Below are 22,241 nucleotides of genomic sequence, written 5' to 3'. Positions count from 1 at the left end.
TATAAATCATTTGAAATACTTCAATTTATTTTTCAATTCTAAGTGGTTCTAATAATCTATTTAAGTCATATATCATAAGAAAAATATGCCAACTATAGAAGTAATAACAGAAAGAAAATATAATTTTCTGATAAAAATATAGAAAACTAAATATACGATAAGGGGTATAAGTACTGTATCTAAATATTAAAAGGTTAGAATTTCTGAATATATCATGAAAAATAATGGTACTTTTTGTATTAACTTGTATTAACTTTTTTATTTTATTTTTTTTTTATTAAGTAAATTTATTTTACAACATCATTTAGTTCAACATAATAGCCACAGATTCCCTGTTCTCCCACTCTCGCCCCCCCCCCCCCCCATCCACCCCCATTCCCCCTCCTCCAGATCAAGTCTCCCCGAGGACCGGGATCGACCTGAGCTCAGTCCACCAGACCATCCCCCCTCCCGGACCGAGCCAAGTGTCCTGCATATGTCCAGATTCAACAGCCAACTCATGCAACACCCAGGACCCGCACCAACACCTGCCTCCCAACAGATCAGCCAAATGACTGTCTCACCCGTTCAGGCCTGATGCAGTTGGCCTCAGCTTTGTTCATAATCCTTGCTTCATTCGTTTGGCTATTTGTCCCTGTGCTTTATCCAACCTTGGCTTCAACAATTTTCTTAAAAATAATCACTACCTTTTATTTTATTTTACAATACCATTCAGTCCTAGCCATGGCTATACTTAGCCCTTACCCAGAAAAAAAATCACTATCACCCCAAGGCCTTGGGGACAATTTGATAGACATTGGCAACTTTTTCTTTGTTTTGTTTAACTTATTGTTTGTTTTGTGTCCATTCCTTTGTGCGCTCATGTATCTCTATGTGTCTTTGTGTGTTTTAGTGTGAACATGTGGGGTGCTACAGAAAAAGTTCCCACAACTCTGTTCTAGCAAATTACCCTTCACATTGTGTTTACTTTCTCTTCCCTGCAATTGATTAAATGGTTGAGCTTGTCAATTCTTCCTTATATATCATTAATCTCTGAATTTTCTCATATATGTTATTTAAAAATATAAGTTCTTTTATTTTAATATAATTTTCACCCGTTTATAATTAATTAATATATTTTAGACTATTCCTCCACTTGCCACTCTAACTGGCTTTCATTGCTTCTTATGATTCATTGTTATGATTTTCTTTACTGTGTGCAGTTTTATTTTGTGTTAACTCTATAAATAAGCATTTGCATCATTAACTACTTTCCAAATGGACTCTGACTTCTCATTAAACTTTGTTTCCCACAGTGTCAATACTTTTATCTGCTGGATCAAGGGGAGTCAAGATCATGATGGGGAAAACCAAGAGGCAGCTGACCAGAACTAGTGGGAGCTCATGGACTCAAGACTGAAAGCTGGAGAGCCTGCATGGGACCAAACTAGACCCTCTGAATGTGGATGATAGTTGTGTGGTTTGAGCTGTTTGTGGGGTCACTGCCAATGGGACCAGGACTTATCCTTGGCACATGAACTGGCTTTTTAGAGCCCATTCTCTATGATGGAATATCTTACTTAGTCTTGATACGGGGGGCAGGGGCTTAGTCCTGCTCCAACTTGGTATGCCATCCTGTATTGACTACCCAAGGGAGGCCATACCCCCTATGAGGAGTGGATGTAGGATAGGATGTGGTGGGGAGGTGAGGAAGAATAGGAGAAGTGGAGGGAGAAGGAACAGTGGCTGGTATGTAAAAAAAAAGAATAAAAGAAATTATCTTTGTAAACAAATGGACAATCTTCATTGATTTTTCTATCAAAATTAAGGTGTTTCTGGTTATTGCTTGTGATATGTTTCTGAAAAGTATTTTTGTACACCATTATATATTTATAGCACTTAATATAAACTACAATTGACTAACTTAATTCTCTTATTGCTAATCAAATACTTTTAGGTTTCTTGATTATATATGGGGGTTGTTTGTATGTGTGTATGTGTCTGTGTAATTTTATATAGTTTATATTTGGTATATATAGTGCATTTTACTCTTTTTCATTTCCATTATCTCATTCCCTCCCATCTGTAGAAAATCTTATTCTTCTCAAAAAGTTTATCTCCATTAAATCTTTAAGATTTTAAACCTTGAAAAAGTTATTAGACAACTGGAAAAGATCATAAACATGAGAATTATGTTTATATTACTACTGCCCAGACACACTCAAAGTCTTATGCATAGATTGGATTAATAGTGTTCCCATACCTTGAGGAACAAAGTGAGTAATAAAATACAATCCACATGATGAAATGTTCACTTTTTTTAGACAATGTTCCTTTTGGTGAGTAAAGTTAAAAACAGGTAAAATCTCATAGGGGACTGACTGGTTATGCAAATGGAAAGGAGAATCCATTCTTGAGCACAAGTAGAATGAGATGGTCATTGGGGATATACTAGGGATCTTTAAACTGGGTCCCACTTTTTTAGGTAGAGTGTCTTGTCAGGGTGTAGACAGGCTGGAGAGAGACAAGAACTTGCAGAAAAGTGTTAACACGAGAGAAGACAGGCTATGCTGAGTAGGGTCCAGATAGCTGGAAGTGTAAGGGAAGATCTACCTGCTTTGGATGAATGTAATCCTTGTTTTTCTACACTAAGCTAAGTGTGTGTGTGTGTGTGTGTGTGTGTGTGTGTGTGTGTGTGTGTTTGTACCTTACTAAGAATAATTCAATTCATAAGGAAATTTTATTATTGAATGTAAATGCTGGAATTAGTTTTATCCAAAGGCTTTACATTTTGGTCATAAAATTTTAAGTCTTTCTGTTACAGTCAATTTAGTTTACCCATGCCCACTTTGCTTAAATTTACATCTCTCAATCATTCTATTGCCTACTTTAATTTTTTTCACTTTGTTCCCATCCACCATCTCCATTTTGGAGCAATCTTTACCTTTCTATACAAAGTCCTTACTTTTAACCTTTTTATTTATCAAAAATATATTTTATAATTGTAACTTTTATATTTTTTCTTTTGTTTCAGATTCCTTTTTTCTGAGTCTGCTTGTCTTATTAGAAAATTTAGTGAACACTCATATATATACATATATATGTATATGTATATATATGTGTGTGTATATAATTTATTTTTACTTATGCATATGGGTGTTTTGCCTGCATGTTTGTCTGAGCAGCACATATATTCAGTGCTCTTGGTCGACAGAAAATGGCATCAGATTCCCAGGAACTGTAGTAACAGATGGATAGTGAGCCAACAAGTAGGTACTCAGGATTGAATCCTTGTCCTGGGGAAGAGCAGGCAGTGGTCTTAAATACTGACCCATCTCTCCAGCCCAAGCTAATTATATTTTAAATGAAAATTCAGGAAGCTCTTTCTAAATGCAAGACACAAACAAACATGTATGGTATCTTAAATATCCAACTGTTATAATACAAGTGAAACATTAGCAATTTTTTTCACAAGAAAATTAAGTTTATTATTTATTAAAGATATGTTATTACGGTGTTCTGCAATTGATTTTTGTTTAAAAAATTTAGTCTTTATTTGAGTTTATCAAGCATCCATACCTGCACATAGTTTTTGTCTGTATTTCTTATGATAGAAAAGTCTAGATGATAATAATTATCATATAGCAGAAAAGATTGTATTCTGCAATAGAACCCATTATCTTTTAAAACTAGTTAATCCCCTAAGCAATAGGAAGCTATTGGACAATCTTATATAATGATGATTAATAAGATCAAGGAAATAATAACTGGGCCAGAAATTTCAAATTATTTAAATCTTTTTTTATTATTTTTAAAAAATTTATCATTTTAATTTAAAATGGATTCATCACTTCCCACTTTCCTTTCCTGCCTCCAATTCCTTCAGTGACCCACTGCCTCACTCTCAAATGGACAGCCCATTTTCACAGATTATTATTGCTGCATAATAATATATATGTGTACATATATATACATATATGTGTGTGTATGCACAAAATATACAATTATACCTTGCTAAGTTCTCTTCTGTTATTTGTGCATCTATGGCTTCACATTAAGCCTAAGGAATATGACATGTACAATGCATGCAGGGTCATGCACTGAAAAGCTGCCATGCATACCCACAGCAGAGAATATGTGTAGAACTGGCTAAACACAAGACTTTCCACCTCACCGGCTTTAGACTACTGTGGTCTGACTGAGGTTGCAGCTTATGCAAGGAAGTCAACATGATTGTCTTGGGCCAGAACATTAATATACTTGGTTTCAACCATCCTGAGAAGACCAGAATTCAGGAGAATGCACACCTGGGTCTCTCGTGTCACTGAGTTGGAATAATACAGAAGCTTTTTAAATTACAATTAAATTGTAATTCTAATCATCCTGAGTGAGGTAACCCAGACTCAGAAAGACAAATATGGTATGTACTCACTCATAGGAAGATGCTAGTTGTGGAACAAGGATGACTGGACTGCTACTCACATCACCAGTGAGGCTACCTGGAAAACAGAACCCCAAGAAAGACACGAAGAAATGGATGAGATCTACATGAACAGCCTGGACATGAGTGGGAGCAATGAAGGGCGAGGGTCGAGGGAAAGAGAGCAGGAGATCCTAGCTGGGTCAAGAAAAGAGAGGGAGAATAAGGAATAGGAGACCATAGTAAATGAAGACCACATGAGAAAAGGAAGAAACACAGAGTTAAAGAGGCCCACAGAAATCCACAAAGATACCCCACAAAAGACTGATGGCAATGGTCGAGAGACAGCCGGGACTGACCTACTCTGGTGATGGGAGGGCCTTACACCCTAACAGTTGTGCCATAAACCCCATCCAAGTACTGAGGAATCTGGATGCAGACATCCACGGCTAGGCCCCGGGTGGAGCGCTGGGAGTCTAATTAGTGAGAAAGAGGAAGGTTTATATGAGCGAGAATTGTTGAAACCAAGGTTGAATAAAGCACAGGGATAAATAACCAAACAAATGGAAACACATGAACTATGAACCAAAGGCGGAGGGGCCCCCAACTGGATCAGACCCTCTGAATAGGTGAGACAGTCGATTGGCTTGATCTGTTTGAGAGGTATCTAGGCAGTGGTACCAGGTCCTGGGCTCGTTGCATGAGTTAGTTGTTTGAAACCTGGGACTTATGCAGGGATGCTTGGCTCAATCTGGGAGGAGGGGACTGAACCTGCCTGGACTGAGTCTATCAGGTTGATCCCAGTCCTCGGGGGAGACCTTGATCTGGAGGAGGTGGGAATGGGGGGTGGGAGGGGGAAAGGGGAGGGGGGCAGGAAGGGAGAGAACAAGGGAATCTGTGGCTATTATGTAGAACTGAATAGTATTGTAAAATAAATAAATTAAAAAAATTGTAATTCTAGCCACCCTCTTTGGAAGCTTACATGATAAAGGATTTTAAATCCCAGTTTTTGTTTCTGTTCAATTTGCCCCTTGTCTTTCAGGAGTTTTACATCTTTTCACTATGCTATTTTCAAAGAAAGCATTATATTTGAAGGACTTATTGTAATACAGCAGACAAAGCCTTACACTTCAAGGGTATGTTTAGTAAGAATTCTCAATACTTACCTCTTTGATAGGTGGAAACATTAACAACATTAATATTTTTATGACAGAGGATATCTTCTAGGAGAGGAAACTCTGAAGGTATAATGCAACATTTATCAAAAATTTATTCAGGATCCTGCCCCGGACTTCCCTTCTGGACCAGAGGTGAGTATCCTGGTTCAGCCTGAACCCCATCCCTGGGCACCAGCCACTCTGGGGAAGACCTGCCCAACTTGGCCCCAGATTGTAGCCACTGGGCAGGTTCCCTTTTAGCCCCACTAAGAAGGATCCCCTTCTCCAAGACCCCTGGCAGACCTTGCAATCTCCATGCCCTGTCCTATGCCCATCTTCCCGAGACCCCAGCCACTTCCTGAGACTTAGAGACCAACCCCAGCTCCCACCCTACCATGGACTTCCATTCTGGACCAGAGAGAGAGCTCCCATCCTGCCCTGGACTTCCTTCTGGACCAGAGAGAGCTCCAATACTGCCCTGGACTTCCCTTCTGGACAAGAGCGCCCATCCTGTCCCAGACTTCTCTTCTAGACAAGAGCTTCCATCCTGACCCGGAGTTCCCATTTGGACAAGAGAGCTCCCATCTGGACAAGAGAGAGAGACTTTCTGAATCTGTCTGCTCTGTCTGAAACAAGTGCGCTAATAAGACCAAGAACGAACCACAAGGAGATGGGCAGATATCAAGGCAGAAATACATACAACAAAATGAAGAGCAATACAGCATCACCAGAACCTAGCCCTCATCCAACATCTATAACTGAACATCAAAATTTGGAAAGAAGCAGAAGAAAACAGCCTTATGAATAACATCATGAAGAAGGTAGAGGCTTGTGTAGAGGAAAAGACAAAAAAAATGGGAAAATGCTATAAACAACTAGAGGAAAGGGCAAAAAAATAAATAGAAGAAAACAATAAAGTCCTGGAAGAAAACAATAAAGCACTGAAAAAAAATCATGAAAAAGCAATGAAACAAATGACAGAAACAGTCCAAGACCTGAAAAGGGAATTAGAAAAAATGAAGAATACACAAACAGAGGGAATGCTGGAAATAGAAAATCTGAGTAAACGATCAGAAAATTCAGATGCAATATAACCACCAGAGTGCAAGAGATGGAAGAGAGGAACTCTGGCATTGAAGATACAGTAGAGGAAATAGATTCATCAGTTAAAGAAAGCACTAAAGCCAACAAAGTCATGAACCAAAATCTCCAAGAAATTTGGGACACCATGAAAAGAACAAACCTAACAAAATAATAGGGAAAGAAGAAGGAGAAAAATACCAACTCAAAGGCACAGAAAATATATTCAACAAGATCATAGAAGAAAACTTTCCCAACTTAAAGAAGGAAATGCCTATGAAGATACAAGAAGCCTATAGAACACCAAACAGAATAGACCCCCCAAAAAAGTCCCCTCGCCACATAATAATTAAACAACTAGATGTACAGAATAAAGAAAGAATATTAAGAGAAGCAAATGAAAAAGGCCAAGTGACATATAAAGGCAAACCCACCAGAATAACACCCGATTTCTCAACGGAGACTTTGAAAGCCAGAAGGACCTGGACAGATGTAATTCAGACACTAAGAAACCATGGATGTCAGCCCAGACTAATATACCCAGCAAAATTTTAATCATCATAGACGAAATGAACAAGACATTCCAAGAAAAAGCCAGAATTAACAATACTTACCACAAACCCAGCCCTACAGAAAGCACTAGGGGGAAAGTTCCAACCTAAGGAAGTCAGATACACACTCGAAAACACAGGCAATACATAAAGCCACAGCAGTAAACCCCAAAGAAGAGAAGAGCACACACACTACTACCAAAAATAACAGGGATGAACAATCACTTGTCATTAATATCCCTTAATATCAATGGAATTAATTCACCTATAAAAAGACATAGGTTGGCCGGCCGGTGGTGGCACACGCCTTTAATCCCAGCACTCGGGAGGCAGAGGCAGGCGGATCTCTGTGAGTTCGAGGCTAGCCTGGTCTCCAAAGCGAGTTCCAGTAAAGGGACAAAGCTACACAGAGAAACCCTGTCTCGAAAAACCAAAAAAAAAAAAAAAAAAAAAAAAAGAAACATAGGCTTACAGAATGGATATGAAAGCATCATCTCTGCTAAAAACAAGAAATACATCTCTAATTCAAAGATAGACACTACCAAAGAATAAAAGGCTGGGAAAAGACTTTCCAATCAAACAGTCTTAAGAACCAAGTGGGTGTAGCCATCCTGATACCCAGCAAAATAGACTTCAAATTAAAAAAATCAAAAGAGATCAAGAAGGGCATTACATACTCATCAGAGGAAAGATCCACCAAGATGAAGTTTCAAATTCTGAACTTTTATGCTCCAAACACAAGGGCACCATATATGTAAAAGAAACATTACTAAAGCTTAAACCACATATAAAACCCCACACATTAATAGTGGGAGATCACAACACCCCACTTTCACCACTAGGCACAACTCCCAAACTGAAACAAAACAGAGAAATAACAGACTTAACTGATGTCATGACCCAAATGGACCTAATAAATATCTACAGATCATTCCATCCTAACAAAAAAGAATATACTTTCTTCTCAGCACCCCATGGAACTTTATCTAAAATTGACCTTATACTTGGCCACAAAGCAAATCTCAACAGTACAACACAACTGGAATAATCTCATGTGTTCTATCAGACCACCATGATTTAAAGTTAGATTTCAACAATAACAAAATCTACAGAAAACCGACAATCTCATGGAAACTGAATAATGCTCAACTGAATCACCAATGGGTTAAGGAAGAAATAAAGAAAGAAATTAAAGACTTCCTAGAGATCAATGAAAATGAAGACACCACATACCGAAACTTATGGGACACTATGAAAGCAGTGCCAAGAGGGAAATTCATAGCACTAAATGCCCATATAAAGAAGTTAGAAAAATCTCACACTAGTGACTTAACAGCACACCTGAAAGCTCTAGAACAAGAAGAAGCATAGTCTCCCAGGAAGAAAAGATGCCAGGAAATTATCAAAGTGAGAGGTGAAATCAATAAAATGGAAACAAAGAGAACAATACAAAAATTAATGAAACAAAGAGTTGGTTCTTTGAGAAAATCAACAAGATAGACAAGCCCTTATCCAAACTAACCAAAAGACAGAAAGAAATCATCCAAATCAACAAAATTAGAAATGAAAAGGGGGGAATAACAACAGACATTGAGGAAATACAGAGAATCATCAGGTCATATTTCAAATACCTCTACTTGGTTTCAGCACAGAATTCTACCAAATCTTCAAAGAAGAGTTAATACCAATACTCTCTAAATTGTTCCACATGATAGAAACAGAAGGAACATTACCAAACACCTATGAGGCTACAAATACCCTGATTCCTAAACCAAACAAGGATACAATACAGAAAGAGAACTATGGACTGATCTCCCTCATGAACATTGATGCAAAATTACTCAATAAGATACTGGCAAACAGACTCCAAGAACACATCATAACAATTATCCACCATGATCAAGTAGGCTTCATCCCAGGGATGCAAGGGTGGTTCAATATATGAAAGTCCGTCAATGTAATACACTATATAAACAAACTCAAAGAAAAAAACCACATGATCATCTCACTAGATGCAGAAAAGGCATTTGACAAAATCCAACACCCCTTCATGATAAAACTCTTGGAGCGATCAGGAATAAAGGGAACATACCTAAACATAATAAAGGCAATTTACAGCAAGCCAACAGCCAACATCAAATTAAAGGGAGAGAAACTCAAAGTAATTCCACTAAAATCAGGAACGAGGCAAGGCTGTCTACTCTCCCCATACTTATTCAATATAGTACTTGAAGTTCTAGCCAGAGCAATAAGACAACAGAAGGAGATTAAGGGGATACAAATTGGAAAGGAAGAAGTCAAGCTTTCCCTATTTGCAGATGACATGATAATATACTTGAGTGACCCCAAAGATTCCACCAAGGAACTGATACAGCTTATAAACACCTTCAGCAACATAGCAGGATTCAAGATCAACTCAAAAAAATCAGTAGCTCTTCTATATACAATGGACAAAGAAGCTGAGAAGGAAATCAGAGATACACCAACCTTTACAATAGCCACAAATGCCATAAAATACCTTGGGTTAACACTAACCAAGCAAGTGAAGGACCTATATGACAAGAACTTTAAGTCCCTGAAAAAAGAAATTGGCCGGGTGGTGGTGGTGGTGGTGGCGGTGTCAGCGGCGGCAGTGGCGGCAGTGGCGGCAGCAGCACACACCTTTAATCGGAGCACTCACTGCTAGCAACTCATTATAACTCCAGTCCCAAGGTATCTTAGCCCTTCCCTTCTTCTAGCCTCTGACGCATTGAATTCATATGGTGCACAAACAAATATGCAGCCAAAACACCAGTACACATAGAAAAAAAATAATAAGTATTGCCAGGCAGTGGTGGTGCATGCCTTTAATCCCAGGAATCTGGAGGCAGACACAGATGGATCTCTGTGAGTTCGAGGCCAGCCTGGTCTCCAAAGTGAGTTCCAGGAAAGGCGCAAAGCTATACAGAGAAACCCTGTCTTGAAAAAACCCAAAAAAAAAAAAAAGAAAGAAGGAAAGAAAGAAAGAAGGAAAGAAAGAAAGAGAGAAAGAAAGAAAGAAAGAAAGAAAGAAAGAAAGAAAGAAAGAAAGAAAGAAAGAAAGAAAGAAAGAAAGAAAGAAAGAAATTGAAGAAGATGTCAGAAAATGGAAAGATCTCCATGCTCATGGATAGGCAGGACCAACATAGTAAAAATGGCAATTTTACCAAAAGCAATCTACAGATTCAATGCAATCTCCATCAAAATACCAACACAATTATTCATAGACCTGGAAAGAATAATACTCAACTTCATATGGAAAAACAAAAAACCCAGAATAGACAAAAGAATCCTGTACAACCTGTGGAGTCATCACCATCCCTGACTTCAAGCTCTACTATAGAGCTACAGTAATAAAAACAGCTTGGCATTGGCATAAAAACTGACATGTGGATGAATAGAATCAAATTGAGGACCCTGACATTAATCTACACACTTATGAACATATAATATTTGACAAAGAAGCCAAGTATACAATGAAAAAATGAAGGCATCTTCAACAAATGGTGCTGGCATAACTGGATATCAACATGTAGAAGGCTGCAAATAAATCCATATCTGTCACCGTGCACAAAACTTAAGTCCAAGTGGATCAAGGACCTCAACATAAATCCAGCTACTCTGAACCTGTTAGAAGAGAAAGTAGGAAGCAGTTTAGAACATGTTGGCATAGGAGATCACTTCCTAAATATAATACGAGTAGCACAGACACTGAGAGAAACATCAATCAGTGGGACCTCTTGAAACTGAGAAGCTTTTGTAGAGCAAAGGATATAGTCAACAAGGCAAAGCGATAGCCTAAGAATGGGAAGAGGTCTTCACCAACCCCACATGTGACAGAGGACTGATATCCAGAATATATAAAGAACTCAAGAAATTAGACATCAATACAACCAACAGTCCAATTAAGAAATGGGGTATAGAACTAAACAAAGAATTCTCAACAGAGGAAACTCAAATGGCTGAAAGACATTTAAGGATTTGCTCAACATCACTAATCATCAGGGAAATGCAAATCAAAACAACTCTGAGATACCACCTTATGCCTTTCAGAATGGCTAAGATCAAAAACACGGAAGACACCTTATGCTGGAGAGGATGTGGAACTAGGGGAACTCTCCTCCACTGCTGGTAGAAATGCAAGCTTGTACAACCACTTTGGAAATCAATATGGAACTTTCTTAGAAAATTGGGAATCAATCTCCCCCAAAATCCAGCTATACCACTCTTGGGTATATACCCAAGAAATGCTCAATCATACCACAAGAGCACTTGCTCAGCTATGTTCATATCAGCATTGTTTGTAATAGCCAAAACCTTGGAACAAAATCTCGATGCCTTTCAACTGAAGAATGGATAAATAAATTGTGGTATATATACACAATGGAATACTACTCAGCAGAGAAAAACAATGACATCTTGAGGTTTGCAGGCAAATTTACGGATCTAGAAAAAATCATCCTCAGTGAGGTGACCCAGACTCAGAAAGACAAATATGGTATGTACTCACTCATAGAAGGATACTAGATGTGGAACAAGGATGACTGGACTGCTACTCACATCACCAGGGATGCTACCTGGAAAACAGGACCCCCCAAAACAAGACACGTGGATTGCCCAATGACAGAGAAATGACTGAGATCTACATGAACAACCTAGATATGAGTGGGAGTAATGAAGGGCTAGGGTCGAGGGAAAGAGAGCCTGTGGGAGTGGGAGATCCCAGCTGGAACAAGAGCAGAGAGGGAGAATAGGGAATAGGAGACCATGGTAAATGAAGACCACATGAGAACAGAAAGAAACAAAGAGCTAGAGAGTCCCACAGAAATCCACAAATATACCGCCACAATGGACTGCTGGCAGTGATTGTGAGAAACCCGAAACTGACCTACTCTGGTGATGGGATGGGCAAATAACCTAATAGTCGTGCCAGAAACCCCATCCAACGATTGAGGGGTCTGGATGCAGAGATCCATGGCTAGTCCCTGTTGGAGGTCTGTGAGTCTAATTAGCGAGAAAGAGCAGGGTTTATATGAGTGAGAATTGTTGAAACCAAGGTTGGATAAAGCACAGGGACAAATAGCCAAACAAATGGAAACACATGAACTATGAACCAAAGGCTGAGGGGCCCCCAACTGGATCAGGCCCTCTGAATAGGTGAGACAGTTGATTGGCTTGATCTGTTTGGGAGGCATCTAGGCAGTGGTACCAGGTCCTGGGATTATTGCATGAATTGGCTGTTTGAAACCTGCAGGTTATGCAGGGGCGGTTGGCTCAGTCTGGGAGGAGGTGACTGGACCTCCCTGGTCTGAATCTACCAGGCTGATCTCAGTCCTCGGGGGAGGCTTTGCCCTGGAGGAGGTGAGAATGGGGGGTGGGCTAGGGGAAGGGGAGGGGGCAGGAGAGGGGAGAACAAGGGAATCTGTGGCTGATATGTAGAACTGAATGGTATTGTAAAATAAAATAAAAGTAAAACAAAATTTATTCAGATGATTTACCAAAAAGTGTGTCATATTTTATTTGTAATTAAGTAGAAATCTTGTCTTCTGGGATATAAAACCAAAGAACCCTCTTTACACATAGATTATAAACCATGGCATATGTTTTTACCTTATAATTAAGCAGTGATTTTTTTTTAAGTTCTGCAACACAAAATCAAAGCATCTTCTAACAAGTCACTGCATACACAGTAGACACAGCAGACACAGTGTCTCCCAGCCCTCATCCACATACCATAAAGTCTTGAGACTACATTTCTTCCTGCTTTCTTATCTCACTAAACAGTCTCTTGAGCTTTTACTCTCTTTTATGTCAGAATAGCTTAGCCACAATTATCAAAGTTGTTGACAGAAAAACAACTTCGCCCTCAAAAACTGTATGCCTTTGGTCTTACATTAGGAATATCATGTGAAAAATGAACCTGAAAAAATTAATTGAGTCAAACTTTCAATATCTGGAGATGAGACTGAAAATTCAATGTGAGCAGAAAGTCTACATGAATCAGAAGGATGAAAAGTATAATCAGGGAGTAGCTGAGGCACTATTCAGTTTCACACACTTTTTCTATCATACAAAAATGTTCTATTCCTTTACATTTAGCATTAGAAAGTTGAAAACAGATATAAAAGCAGATTTATATATAAAAAGAGGGTTTGTCTTTCATCTGATCCCCAGTTTCATTTGTTTCCAAGGGCTGTTGTAGAGATTTCCAATAGCTAGTGTTCTGACACAGGAAGTTCTAACATCTCCAATTTTAAATGTCAGAACTCAAGAATGAGCTTCAGTCTGTCATTTTCAGGCTGTGTGGTGTTGTGGATCCTTCCAGAGGCTTTAGAGGAGACTCTACCCATGACTTCTTCTAGGTCTCATGAACTGAAGATCTTGTTGACTGTGACTATATCAGTGCACCGCTGTGCTCTGTGTTGACTCAGCCTCATCCCCTTGTGTCTGTGTTTAATCTCATAATGAGAATCCTTTTTATTTCATTGGAGGCCCCTGTAATCAATGTAGGGAAATCACTCCCCATAAATGTCTGTAGTTTACATCTTCAAAGCCCCCTTTCTCATCTAAGGTGTTTTCAGAGCTTCCAGGGAATATGATCATGATGCTAAAGGTTAAAACTCAGGGTAATCAACCACTGAAGAAACATGCCCTTTCTCCCCTTACATCTCCTGCTCCCACAGTTACATGTATTACAAGCTTTCTATGTTTATACTTTACAAATAATGTTGAACTGAGAGGGAATGTGTAGGAATTACAAGGATTTACATAAAGACTTGCTCTGTCAGCATTCTCCTGCAGAGGGGATAACACAGCCATCAGTGGCCCAAACCACTGGTAGAGAAGCTCAGTCTACAGAGGAGTCATGGCCTAGTCTCTGCAACTTTTCATTATTATTCATCAGGCCTCAAGACGGCTATTTTATTTTGTAATTTTATTATTTACTTGTCAAAGGAATGGTAAATACTTAATATATTACTTTATTTAATTTTTAAGGTTTATTTTTATGCACATGGGTGATGTTCAGTCTGGAGACAGAGAGCTATGTGATCTATGCACTCTAGAGAAGCTATATTTTCTATAATATAAAAGCATACATTTTCATGAACATAAGAGATCAGTAATCAACTGATAGCTGTTATCTAGACTCTGATCTCCAGCATAAAAACACCCTCTATATAAATATCTCTACTAGTATATTTTCCATTATACATCACACCTCATTCTGAGACTCGGATACCTAATATGTTTTAGTGTTCTTCTTAAGGTATCACAGAAAATGACCATGTCTGCTCAACTGGCACTGAGGAAGTGGATTTGAGGGAAAAGTCAGGGTTCTTTCCTTAAACCTCCCAGTGACCTTTAAAGTCTACCTGTATCTATGAAATGCTGTCAGCAAGGGGAGGCGTGAGCAGGAGAAGCCACTATGTCAGTCAGGCCTCAGTTTGTGTTTCCTTGAGTGGTTGGATTGTATCACTGTGTGCAAATGTATGTTAGTGGTACTAACTGCTCGGTTCCAAAAAACTGAATCATAGGCTGAATTGAATTATAAATATTGGCCAATAGCTCAGGCTTGTTACTAGCTAACTTTTACCCTTAAATTAACCCATATTTCCATTACCTCCTTTGTTATATGTCCTGCTTGTTCAATGGCTGGCATCGCTCTTGACTCCCCTAACTCCATCCTCCTTTTCCCCATCATTCGCAGTTTGGTTTGGTTTTCCCACCTAACTTCCTGCCCAGCTATCAGCCTGTCAGCATTTTATTAACCAATGAGAGTGATGCATATTCATGGTGTAGAAAAGGATGGTTCCACAGCAACTGTGTAAGAAGTATTAACTACTACATCCTCAGACTTCAGGCTGATGATGGTAAGGGAAACATCTATATCAGTTCTTTTGCTGCTGAACCTGGATGGAACTCCTGATTGCAAATTGAATGTGTTGGGACTTTAGGAGTATCCCCTTGTTTCTGAAGGTACCAGTATAATGTATTTCTAATCCCTTGACTTACCTAGCAATTGATGATGACTCCATCTCCTAGAGATGCAGACAAGCAGGATAGAGACTGAGTCAACTAGGTATCCATGTGACACCTAAGATTAAGAGATTAAAAACAAATACCCACACAATTAATAATATGACAGGACCGTTCTTAAAGATCAAACAGCACTGACCACTTATTTCAGGAAATTTACAACATTGTCTTCCTTGCTGGGGATCCAGAGCTTCAGCAGCCATGTACCCTCATTCACATAATGTATCCAGATTGGGACTTAACTACTGCACAGCTTGAGAACAGCTTACTGAAAAAGCCATTAGGGTAGAGGGCTGTGCTCTGGGCACATGCAAATCATCAAATGTGGGGAGGAACTGAGTAACAGCAAAGGTGGTTCATCTCTTTACCCTGTAAAGGATCACTGCCTTCAATTATCCTTATTCTTTCTTTCCACATGGAAAGCTTATTGAGGAAATAGGGAAGGGAATGGATGGAATACCTGAAAGCTGTCTTAATGAGAGAGATAAAGAAAGAGAGAAGAGAGAGAGAGAGAGATGAGGTACACACTTTGTGAGAATAGAGAAAAAGAGGGGGAAGGCGTTTTTTCTTAAAGTGGGCCTTATATAAGTTTACATCTGGACACTGGCTGGGGCAGCATATTATCTGCTTATTGTCCAGGCGTCCAAGAAGTGAGTCTGAATCATAATATTCTTCCCTTTTTGGTTATCCTAAAAAGGTGAGTTATGGATAGCAAGTTGGGGGTGAGGGTACCAAATTCTCAAGACTACTTCCTATTGAGTTCGGAAAAGTGGGGTTGTGAGGTCTGGGTCATGCACAGCAGGAGGTGTCAGTGAAGAAGCATTCAGCTAGCTGTCATCTTGGAGTCCTCAGATGATTTTTCCTTGAGGGAGCTGAGAGGGCATGTTGCTAGGAGAAAAAAGTAGATTGTTATCATCAGCCCCATGAGCAGGGCTAGCCATGGAAAAGTGATCACTGCCAGAAAAAAAATGGAGTGGAAGAGTATCCTGGATGTATGGCAGAGGCAAGAGTGAGTGAATGAGACACAAGAACAGATATGCCCTTTGTTGGGACATCTTGGAAAACCAGGTTTTCCAGTTGCTGGGTAGGTGCTGGCTTGAGCCTAGAGAGGTGGTACTAGCAGTGAAGTTCTAAGAGCTTGGCAAGATGGCACACTAAATTGAGGGATGATGTGTTCTAGGAGTACAGGAGCCATCATGTCTGCTGTTTCTCTGGAGGTGGGAAATAACCCCATCATGTGAAAATGTCAACAAGTTAGAAGATAACAGATTTTTTTTTATGATTGGGCATTGTGGGTGAAGACAACCTGTGAGTATTCACCTGGTTGGCATCCTTGGTTGGTGGTTGGCATCCTGGGAGATGGTTCACGGGCTGGCATATCTAGAGGACCCCCTGTGGACTGGCCTTGGCACAAGTCTGGCAAGAGGAGTGAAACTGCAAAATATGCTCAGAAAAAGGTGTGGTCAAAATGGCTCTGGAGACTGTGTTTTCAACAGACCATATTTTTTGATACAGTAGCAGAACTTTTCTCAGGAACCTACAGGTATCTGTAAGACAGCTGGAACAGATCTACATCTTGATGTCATAGCAAAAGGCTATGGCTTTGTATTAAAAGGCATGAACATTTTTAAAAGCCAACCAGAGGAAACTTAAATCTCTGAACCTCCAAAGTTACATTTGAAACCTGTTAATCCCGGACTATGAAGCTTGTGAATAAGGCACACCTGTGAGTACTTTTAACAGGAAACTTAATAATGAGATATCAAGATGCTTGTCGCCTTGGGGGTGGGTGCTACTAAACTCAAACATCTTCAGATCTGAGAAGGATGAATTTAAGCAGAAGTGATACAGTTTTCCAGTTACCTAGACAGTCCTAGGTTTCTCTTAAATGGGAAGAAGGGAGTCCCATTCACCCCTGGGACAGAAATTGACACGGGAACTGTGGGACCCGAGTAAGAAGTTAAAACAGAGTAGGTAGTTCCCAAGTCCAATAGAAAGTCAATGGACTTACCTGCTACCTACAGTGCCACCCCAGGCTCGGAAAAGGAATGGGGATCACTGAATCTAGGCACCACCAGTCCTCCGCCAGGTTTATGAGTTCATCTGTTCCATATGTATTCCGTTTGCTTACCCCCCCTCCCCAAAAAAAAAGGGAAAAAAATGACCACATGGTCCACATGGTCAGGCATCAGAGAGCCATCATGTGGTCAGACGCCATCTTTACTAAGGGCAGTGGGAAGTCACTTCCTGGCTCAAGCCTGGGTCGGGGCAGGAGTGACCATATGGGTCCCCTAGAGACCTATCCTCTCTCTCCCTCCCAGGCTCTCAGGCATCAGCAAGCCAATGTACATTTCCCTATGGGCTGTAAAGCATACCCTTGATGATCTTGCTTCTTTTTTTCAGGAATAGCCTAGGACCACCTGCATGTCAGGTGTTTACACTGGGATTCATAACAATGACAAAACTACAAAAAAGGTCTCTCTTTATCTAAAGTCTATTCAGGCTAACAAATATCAATTTATGCCTACCCTTCTCACTTTTTCTTACATATAGGTAAGCTCTGAAGGGGCTGAGGAGGGTCCTGAGTCCCCCATACAGGAACTGTTGAAAATTCAAGCCCATGCCTTGGCAGCTGCACTGAGACTACCACTCCCCACTCCCACATGGGCGACAAGGGAAGTTAACCATGAGACTCCATCTTGCCAGAGCTCAGCTCAGGTCTACTCTGCCAGGAGCCTGCATCAATGCAGCTTGGGACCACTGATCACGTTATTGCCCTGACCCTCAGCTGCCCACAAGGACATGCCCTGTCTGCCAACAACCTGGACACTGGAAATTGGAATTGCAGGGTCATTCTCTATGCCACACCATTGAGGCCCAACCTCATCAACAGTGGCATCTGATTCTCCCAGCCTTTGAACTCCAATTGTCCTTAGTTTTACCAGTACAGTGTAGATTTCTCTGTTGAGAACATGTTTCTCTATGCTGCTAAAGAACAGCATACCTCTGGTTTGTAAGCGCAGCAAGCTACTTTGATTTCTTCCAGGTTCCAGGTATTTACTTTTCCACATCAAAAATCTTATAATTTGCAAATGAGTTTGCAAATCCATTATATTTTGTGCAGTTTAATATTCCTGAGACTGTGAAAGGTTCTGCTTGGCTGGAATTCACACATGTCCTTAATGTGAAGCTGAAATACAAAGCAAAGTCTTAGGCAGTGTGGTTTCTAAGGAAGGACAGAATCTGATGTCCATCATTTATAAGTAATCCATATCCTCCACTTAAAGTTTCTTTGCCATGCCTTTTGCCTTATTATGGGTCTTCTCCCTTTCCTCTTGAAACATGTGCTCTGCTGTGCAAGCTTTAGTTTAATCATGTGAATCTGTGCCAGGTGGCATCCAGGCATCACAGCTATTATGAGTCCCTAAGTGTGGCTGCCATGTCGCGTCTAGAGGACAGCTTCTCACAGCACTCCTCCTGCTGCCAGCCATCTGGCTCGTCCATTACTTCAGTTCCCTCCACTGTAATGAACAGATCGTATCCTGCAGATACTACCGTCACTAGATCTCACTCAGTTCTCAAGCTCTCAATGACTGTCTTGAGGAGAGTATTTAAATGAATAGTTATGGTATGTGGTATGTTACCTACTAAGGAAAATTTCAATACACTTGCAAAAATTACATTGAAATGTTTTTTTTTATAAAATATTAGCAAAAGAAGTGACTATGTGTCATATGTGTTATATGATAAAAGCAATAATATTCACTTGTTATATAGTTCATAATATCAATTTATAAGTATGTATATCTGTTTTAAGTCAGCCCAATTTCTGGACATTTTCTATCCCTAGGCAGTTACAAAGCAGAAATACAGCAGAGGGAACAGGACTAGGAAAACAGGGAAAACAGAAAGCTAAGCAGAGTCTAATATTCTCTGACATATTTACCATAGAAATAATTTAAAAATTGTGCTATTTTCTGCTAATTTACTTAAAGCTTACATTTTATTTGAATGCTGTATTTTCTCTGCATTCATTCCTTAGGACTTTTAGTGAAGTTTACCAATAAGCCAAATTTCATGTTCCCTATGTATATGCAGAAATAAAAACAATTATTAATTTATCTTTGCTTGCAACAGTTAAGTCATTTCTTCCAAACCATCCACATGTCCTATAGTAATAAATAGGACAATGTTTGAGCAACACTTTAAATTTGTATTTTGGTGGTGCACATTTATTTGCAAACACATATATGCCATTCTTAATTTTCTTTGTGACTATTTACAGTTGTTCACCTGAGTTTTTCTTTGTAATTTCCACAAAGCCTGCATACTCAATAGAAACCTTGTGTCAAACTATAAATTTCCGTCCTTGCTGCTGAGCAATGGCAGCAATCTGGAACTCAAAGTAACAGTATATTTACAGTGTATTGTACAGAGTGAACCATATTGGACGTTCAACAGTGTATTGCCAAATGGCTTTATATTAAGTGATTCTGTCCCACATTACACCACTGTATATTTCTGGGCACATTTAGTAGACTAGGTGTGTCAAATGAACTTAAATTATAACATTTCTGATCACCATGATTTTACTTGACCCAATATAATAAATAATATCTGTGAATAAGGGTAGAATAATATGTTTGCACACACATTTTTGTATATATTCAAAACTATGTTTAATGCCTTCTTATTAATATTTTCACATTTCTTGGTAGCAAGAAGTGGGGTGCATTTTTATGTGTTTATTCATATGTATCTGACTGTACTTGCACAATTATTCATTTTTCTTCCATTGGTCATTGTGAGGAATTCTCCAGGGTTTGGTATTTCATGAGTTCCTCCTTTCCAACCAACCCTTTCCCAAGCACACTAGGATTTGCACTGATTATTATCCTTGCAGTTTTTCCTTTAGACTCACACTTGGCCTATTTCCCATCTCTCCAGCAGGGGACAATAATATACTTCCTAGTGAAGTTCACCAGCCTTAGTGCTGACAACTCTGGTAACACTTTGAATTAATGAGTTTCCCAGGTTCTTGATTCATGCAGCATCCACAAATGTCTCCAGGCCTTTGACCCCTACATTGAGATTGCTCCAAGCACATTTCATTGACATACTCTCTGAAGCTAGGGACCCAGAAAAGCCTGTCCCAGAATCCCATTCCTGTTTATAACAACCCTGGCTCAGGAGGATCCTCCTAAAAGCCGCATGAGACAGAGTGGGGAATTCATGACAGCTGCTAGAAAATCAATACATGCTTTCTTCTATTTCATAAAAGAAAGTTTAATCAGCATGTAGCTTCTGTGCAAATAATGTCCAGTGTCAAATGGTCAGCTCTAAAGACATAAACATAAACCGGAAAGTTTAATTTTATGAATATATATGTATCTACAAATAATACATATATTCATACAATAAAAATGAAAAAAAAAGCCCAAGACTTTTAAGGAGATTAGGGAGGAATATTTGGGTGGGTTTTCTGGGAGAAATAGGTAGAAATATTGTAATCAAAATACAATCTAACAAATAAATAGTGGAAAAAAAGAGAGAGAAGAAGCTGCATGACCTCAATAACATTTGCACCTACCTATGAAAGGATCTGTAAGCATTTCTGTGCTTTCTAGGACTGTACCATATCTGACAAGCCCCGCCATGGCAGAAAACATAAAAAGATAATTCTACTTGCCAGAAATAGAAATAAGGTGTAACCCATAGACTAGTGGTGTTCTTTGCTGTCCAAAGAGGAACACATTCCCACAGATGAACCTGTACTGCCTCTCTGATCTGAGACAAAGGAAGCCCTGTATTGAGTCACTTAGCTGGTCCTATATCTGTGTCCCACCATTGCTAATTTGCATTTGCCCAGAGCACAGCCCACTGCCCTGAGGACTTCTTCATAGTCAGGTCACACCATGTGCTGGAGTCAGTCTCAAGAGGTCACAGCACAGACATGAGGGCCCCCACTCAGCTTCTGGGGTTGCTGCTGCTCTGGCTTACAGGTAAGGATATCAGCATTGGAAATTTATTGAGCTGAGTGTGGTCAGTGCTGCATGGACTCCAAGAACGTCTTGTTTTAACAGTATTAATTGTGTGGAAATTTGTTTTTAAATTTCTAATCTCAGGTGCCAGATGTGAAATCCAGATGACCCAGTCTCCAGCCTCCCTGTCTGTGTCTCTGGGAGAAAGTGTCACCATCACGTGCGTGGCAAGTCAGAACATTGGTAGTTGGTTAGCATGGTATCAGCAGAAACCTGGGAATCCTCCTAAGCTCCTGATCTATTATGCAACGAGTTTGGTAGATGGAGTCACATCAAGGTTCAGTGGCACTGGATCTGGCACACAGTTTTCTCTCAAGATCAGCAGCCTGCAGCCTGAAGATGTGGCAAATAATTTCTGTCAACAGTATAACAATTACCCTCCCACAGTGATTCAAGTCATGACAAAAACCACACAGGGAAGCAGAAGTGAGAGCCTAGGCTGCCCCAAATGGTCCTTCTGGTGTCTGCAGCTGCTGAGAGTGTTTCTCTTTTCTCTTGCCAAGATTAACTGGTAGAGACCAGATAAACTTTTCTTTCCTAGAACTCTGTCCTTTTCCCCAATCTAGCATTAAAATCATGAAAATCGTTTTCCTAACTCAAATGAAATATTAACTTTCCTGAGTTGCAGGTTTGGCAACAACAGATTTATACAGCAGAGATGTAAACACCACCCCCCCTCACACACACAGCAGGTGCACCAACGTATAGCAAGAAGGAGTTATTAAAAAAATAATTATCCTATTGAAATTAGAAAATTAGTATCTTAGTATAACATTAAAAACCTGTGGGTACATACTCCAAACAAAGAAATGAGGTCATTATAACCCATGGCTTCATAGAATCCTCTACCGTATTCAGAATACTAGTTAAGTGCACTGGTTTGTCTTCCAGAGGACCCCAGGTTGTTTTCCAGGACTCACATGACTGCTATCAACTGTCTGTAATTCCATTCCCAGTA

The 22,241-nt window shown here is 39.7% G+C and overlaps 1 gene segment (V, D, J or C); it reads left to right on the top strand.

Moving 5' to 3' along the window:
• The first annotated feature begins 21,177 nt into the window (after window positions 1-21,177).
• LOC114688213 lies at window positions 21,178-21,798 on the top strand. The segment is given in 2 exon segments: window positions 21,178-21,244; window positions 21,368-21,798. Coding segments are annotated over 2 exon segments (480 nt in total).
• Window positions 21,799-22,241: the final 443 nt, after the last annotated feature.

This window comes from Peromyscus leucopus, chromosome 3, assembly GCF_004664715.2.
Source record: "Peromyscus leucopus breed LL Stock chromosome 3, UCI_PerLeu_2.1, whole genome shotgun sequence".
Classification (NCBI taxonomy): Eukaryota; Metazoa; Chordata; class Mammalia; order Rodentia; family Cricetidae; genus Peromyscus; species Peromyscus leucopus.
This window is presented reverse-complemented; position numbering and strand designations above follow the sequence as displayed.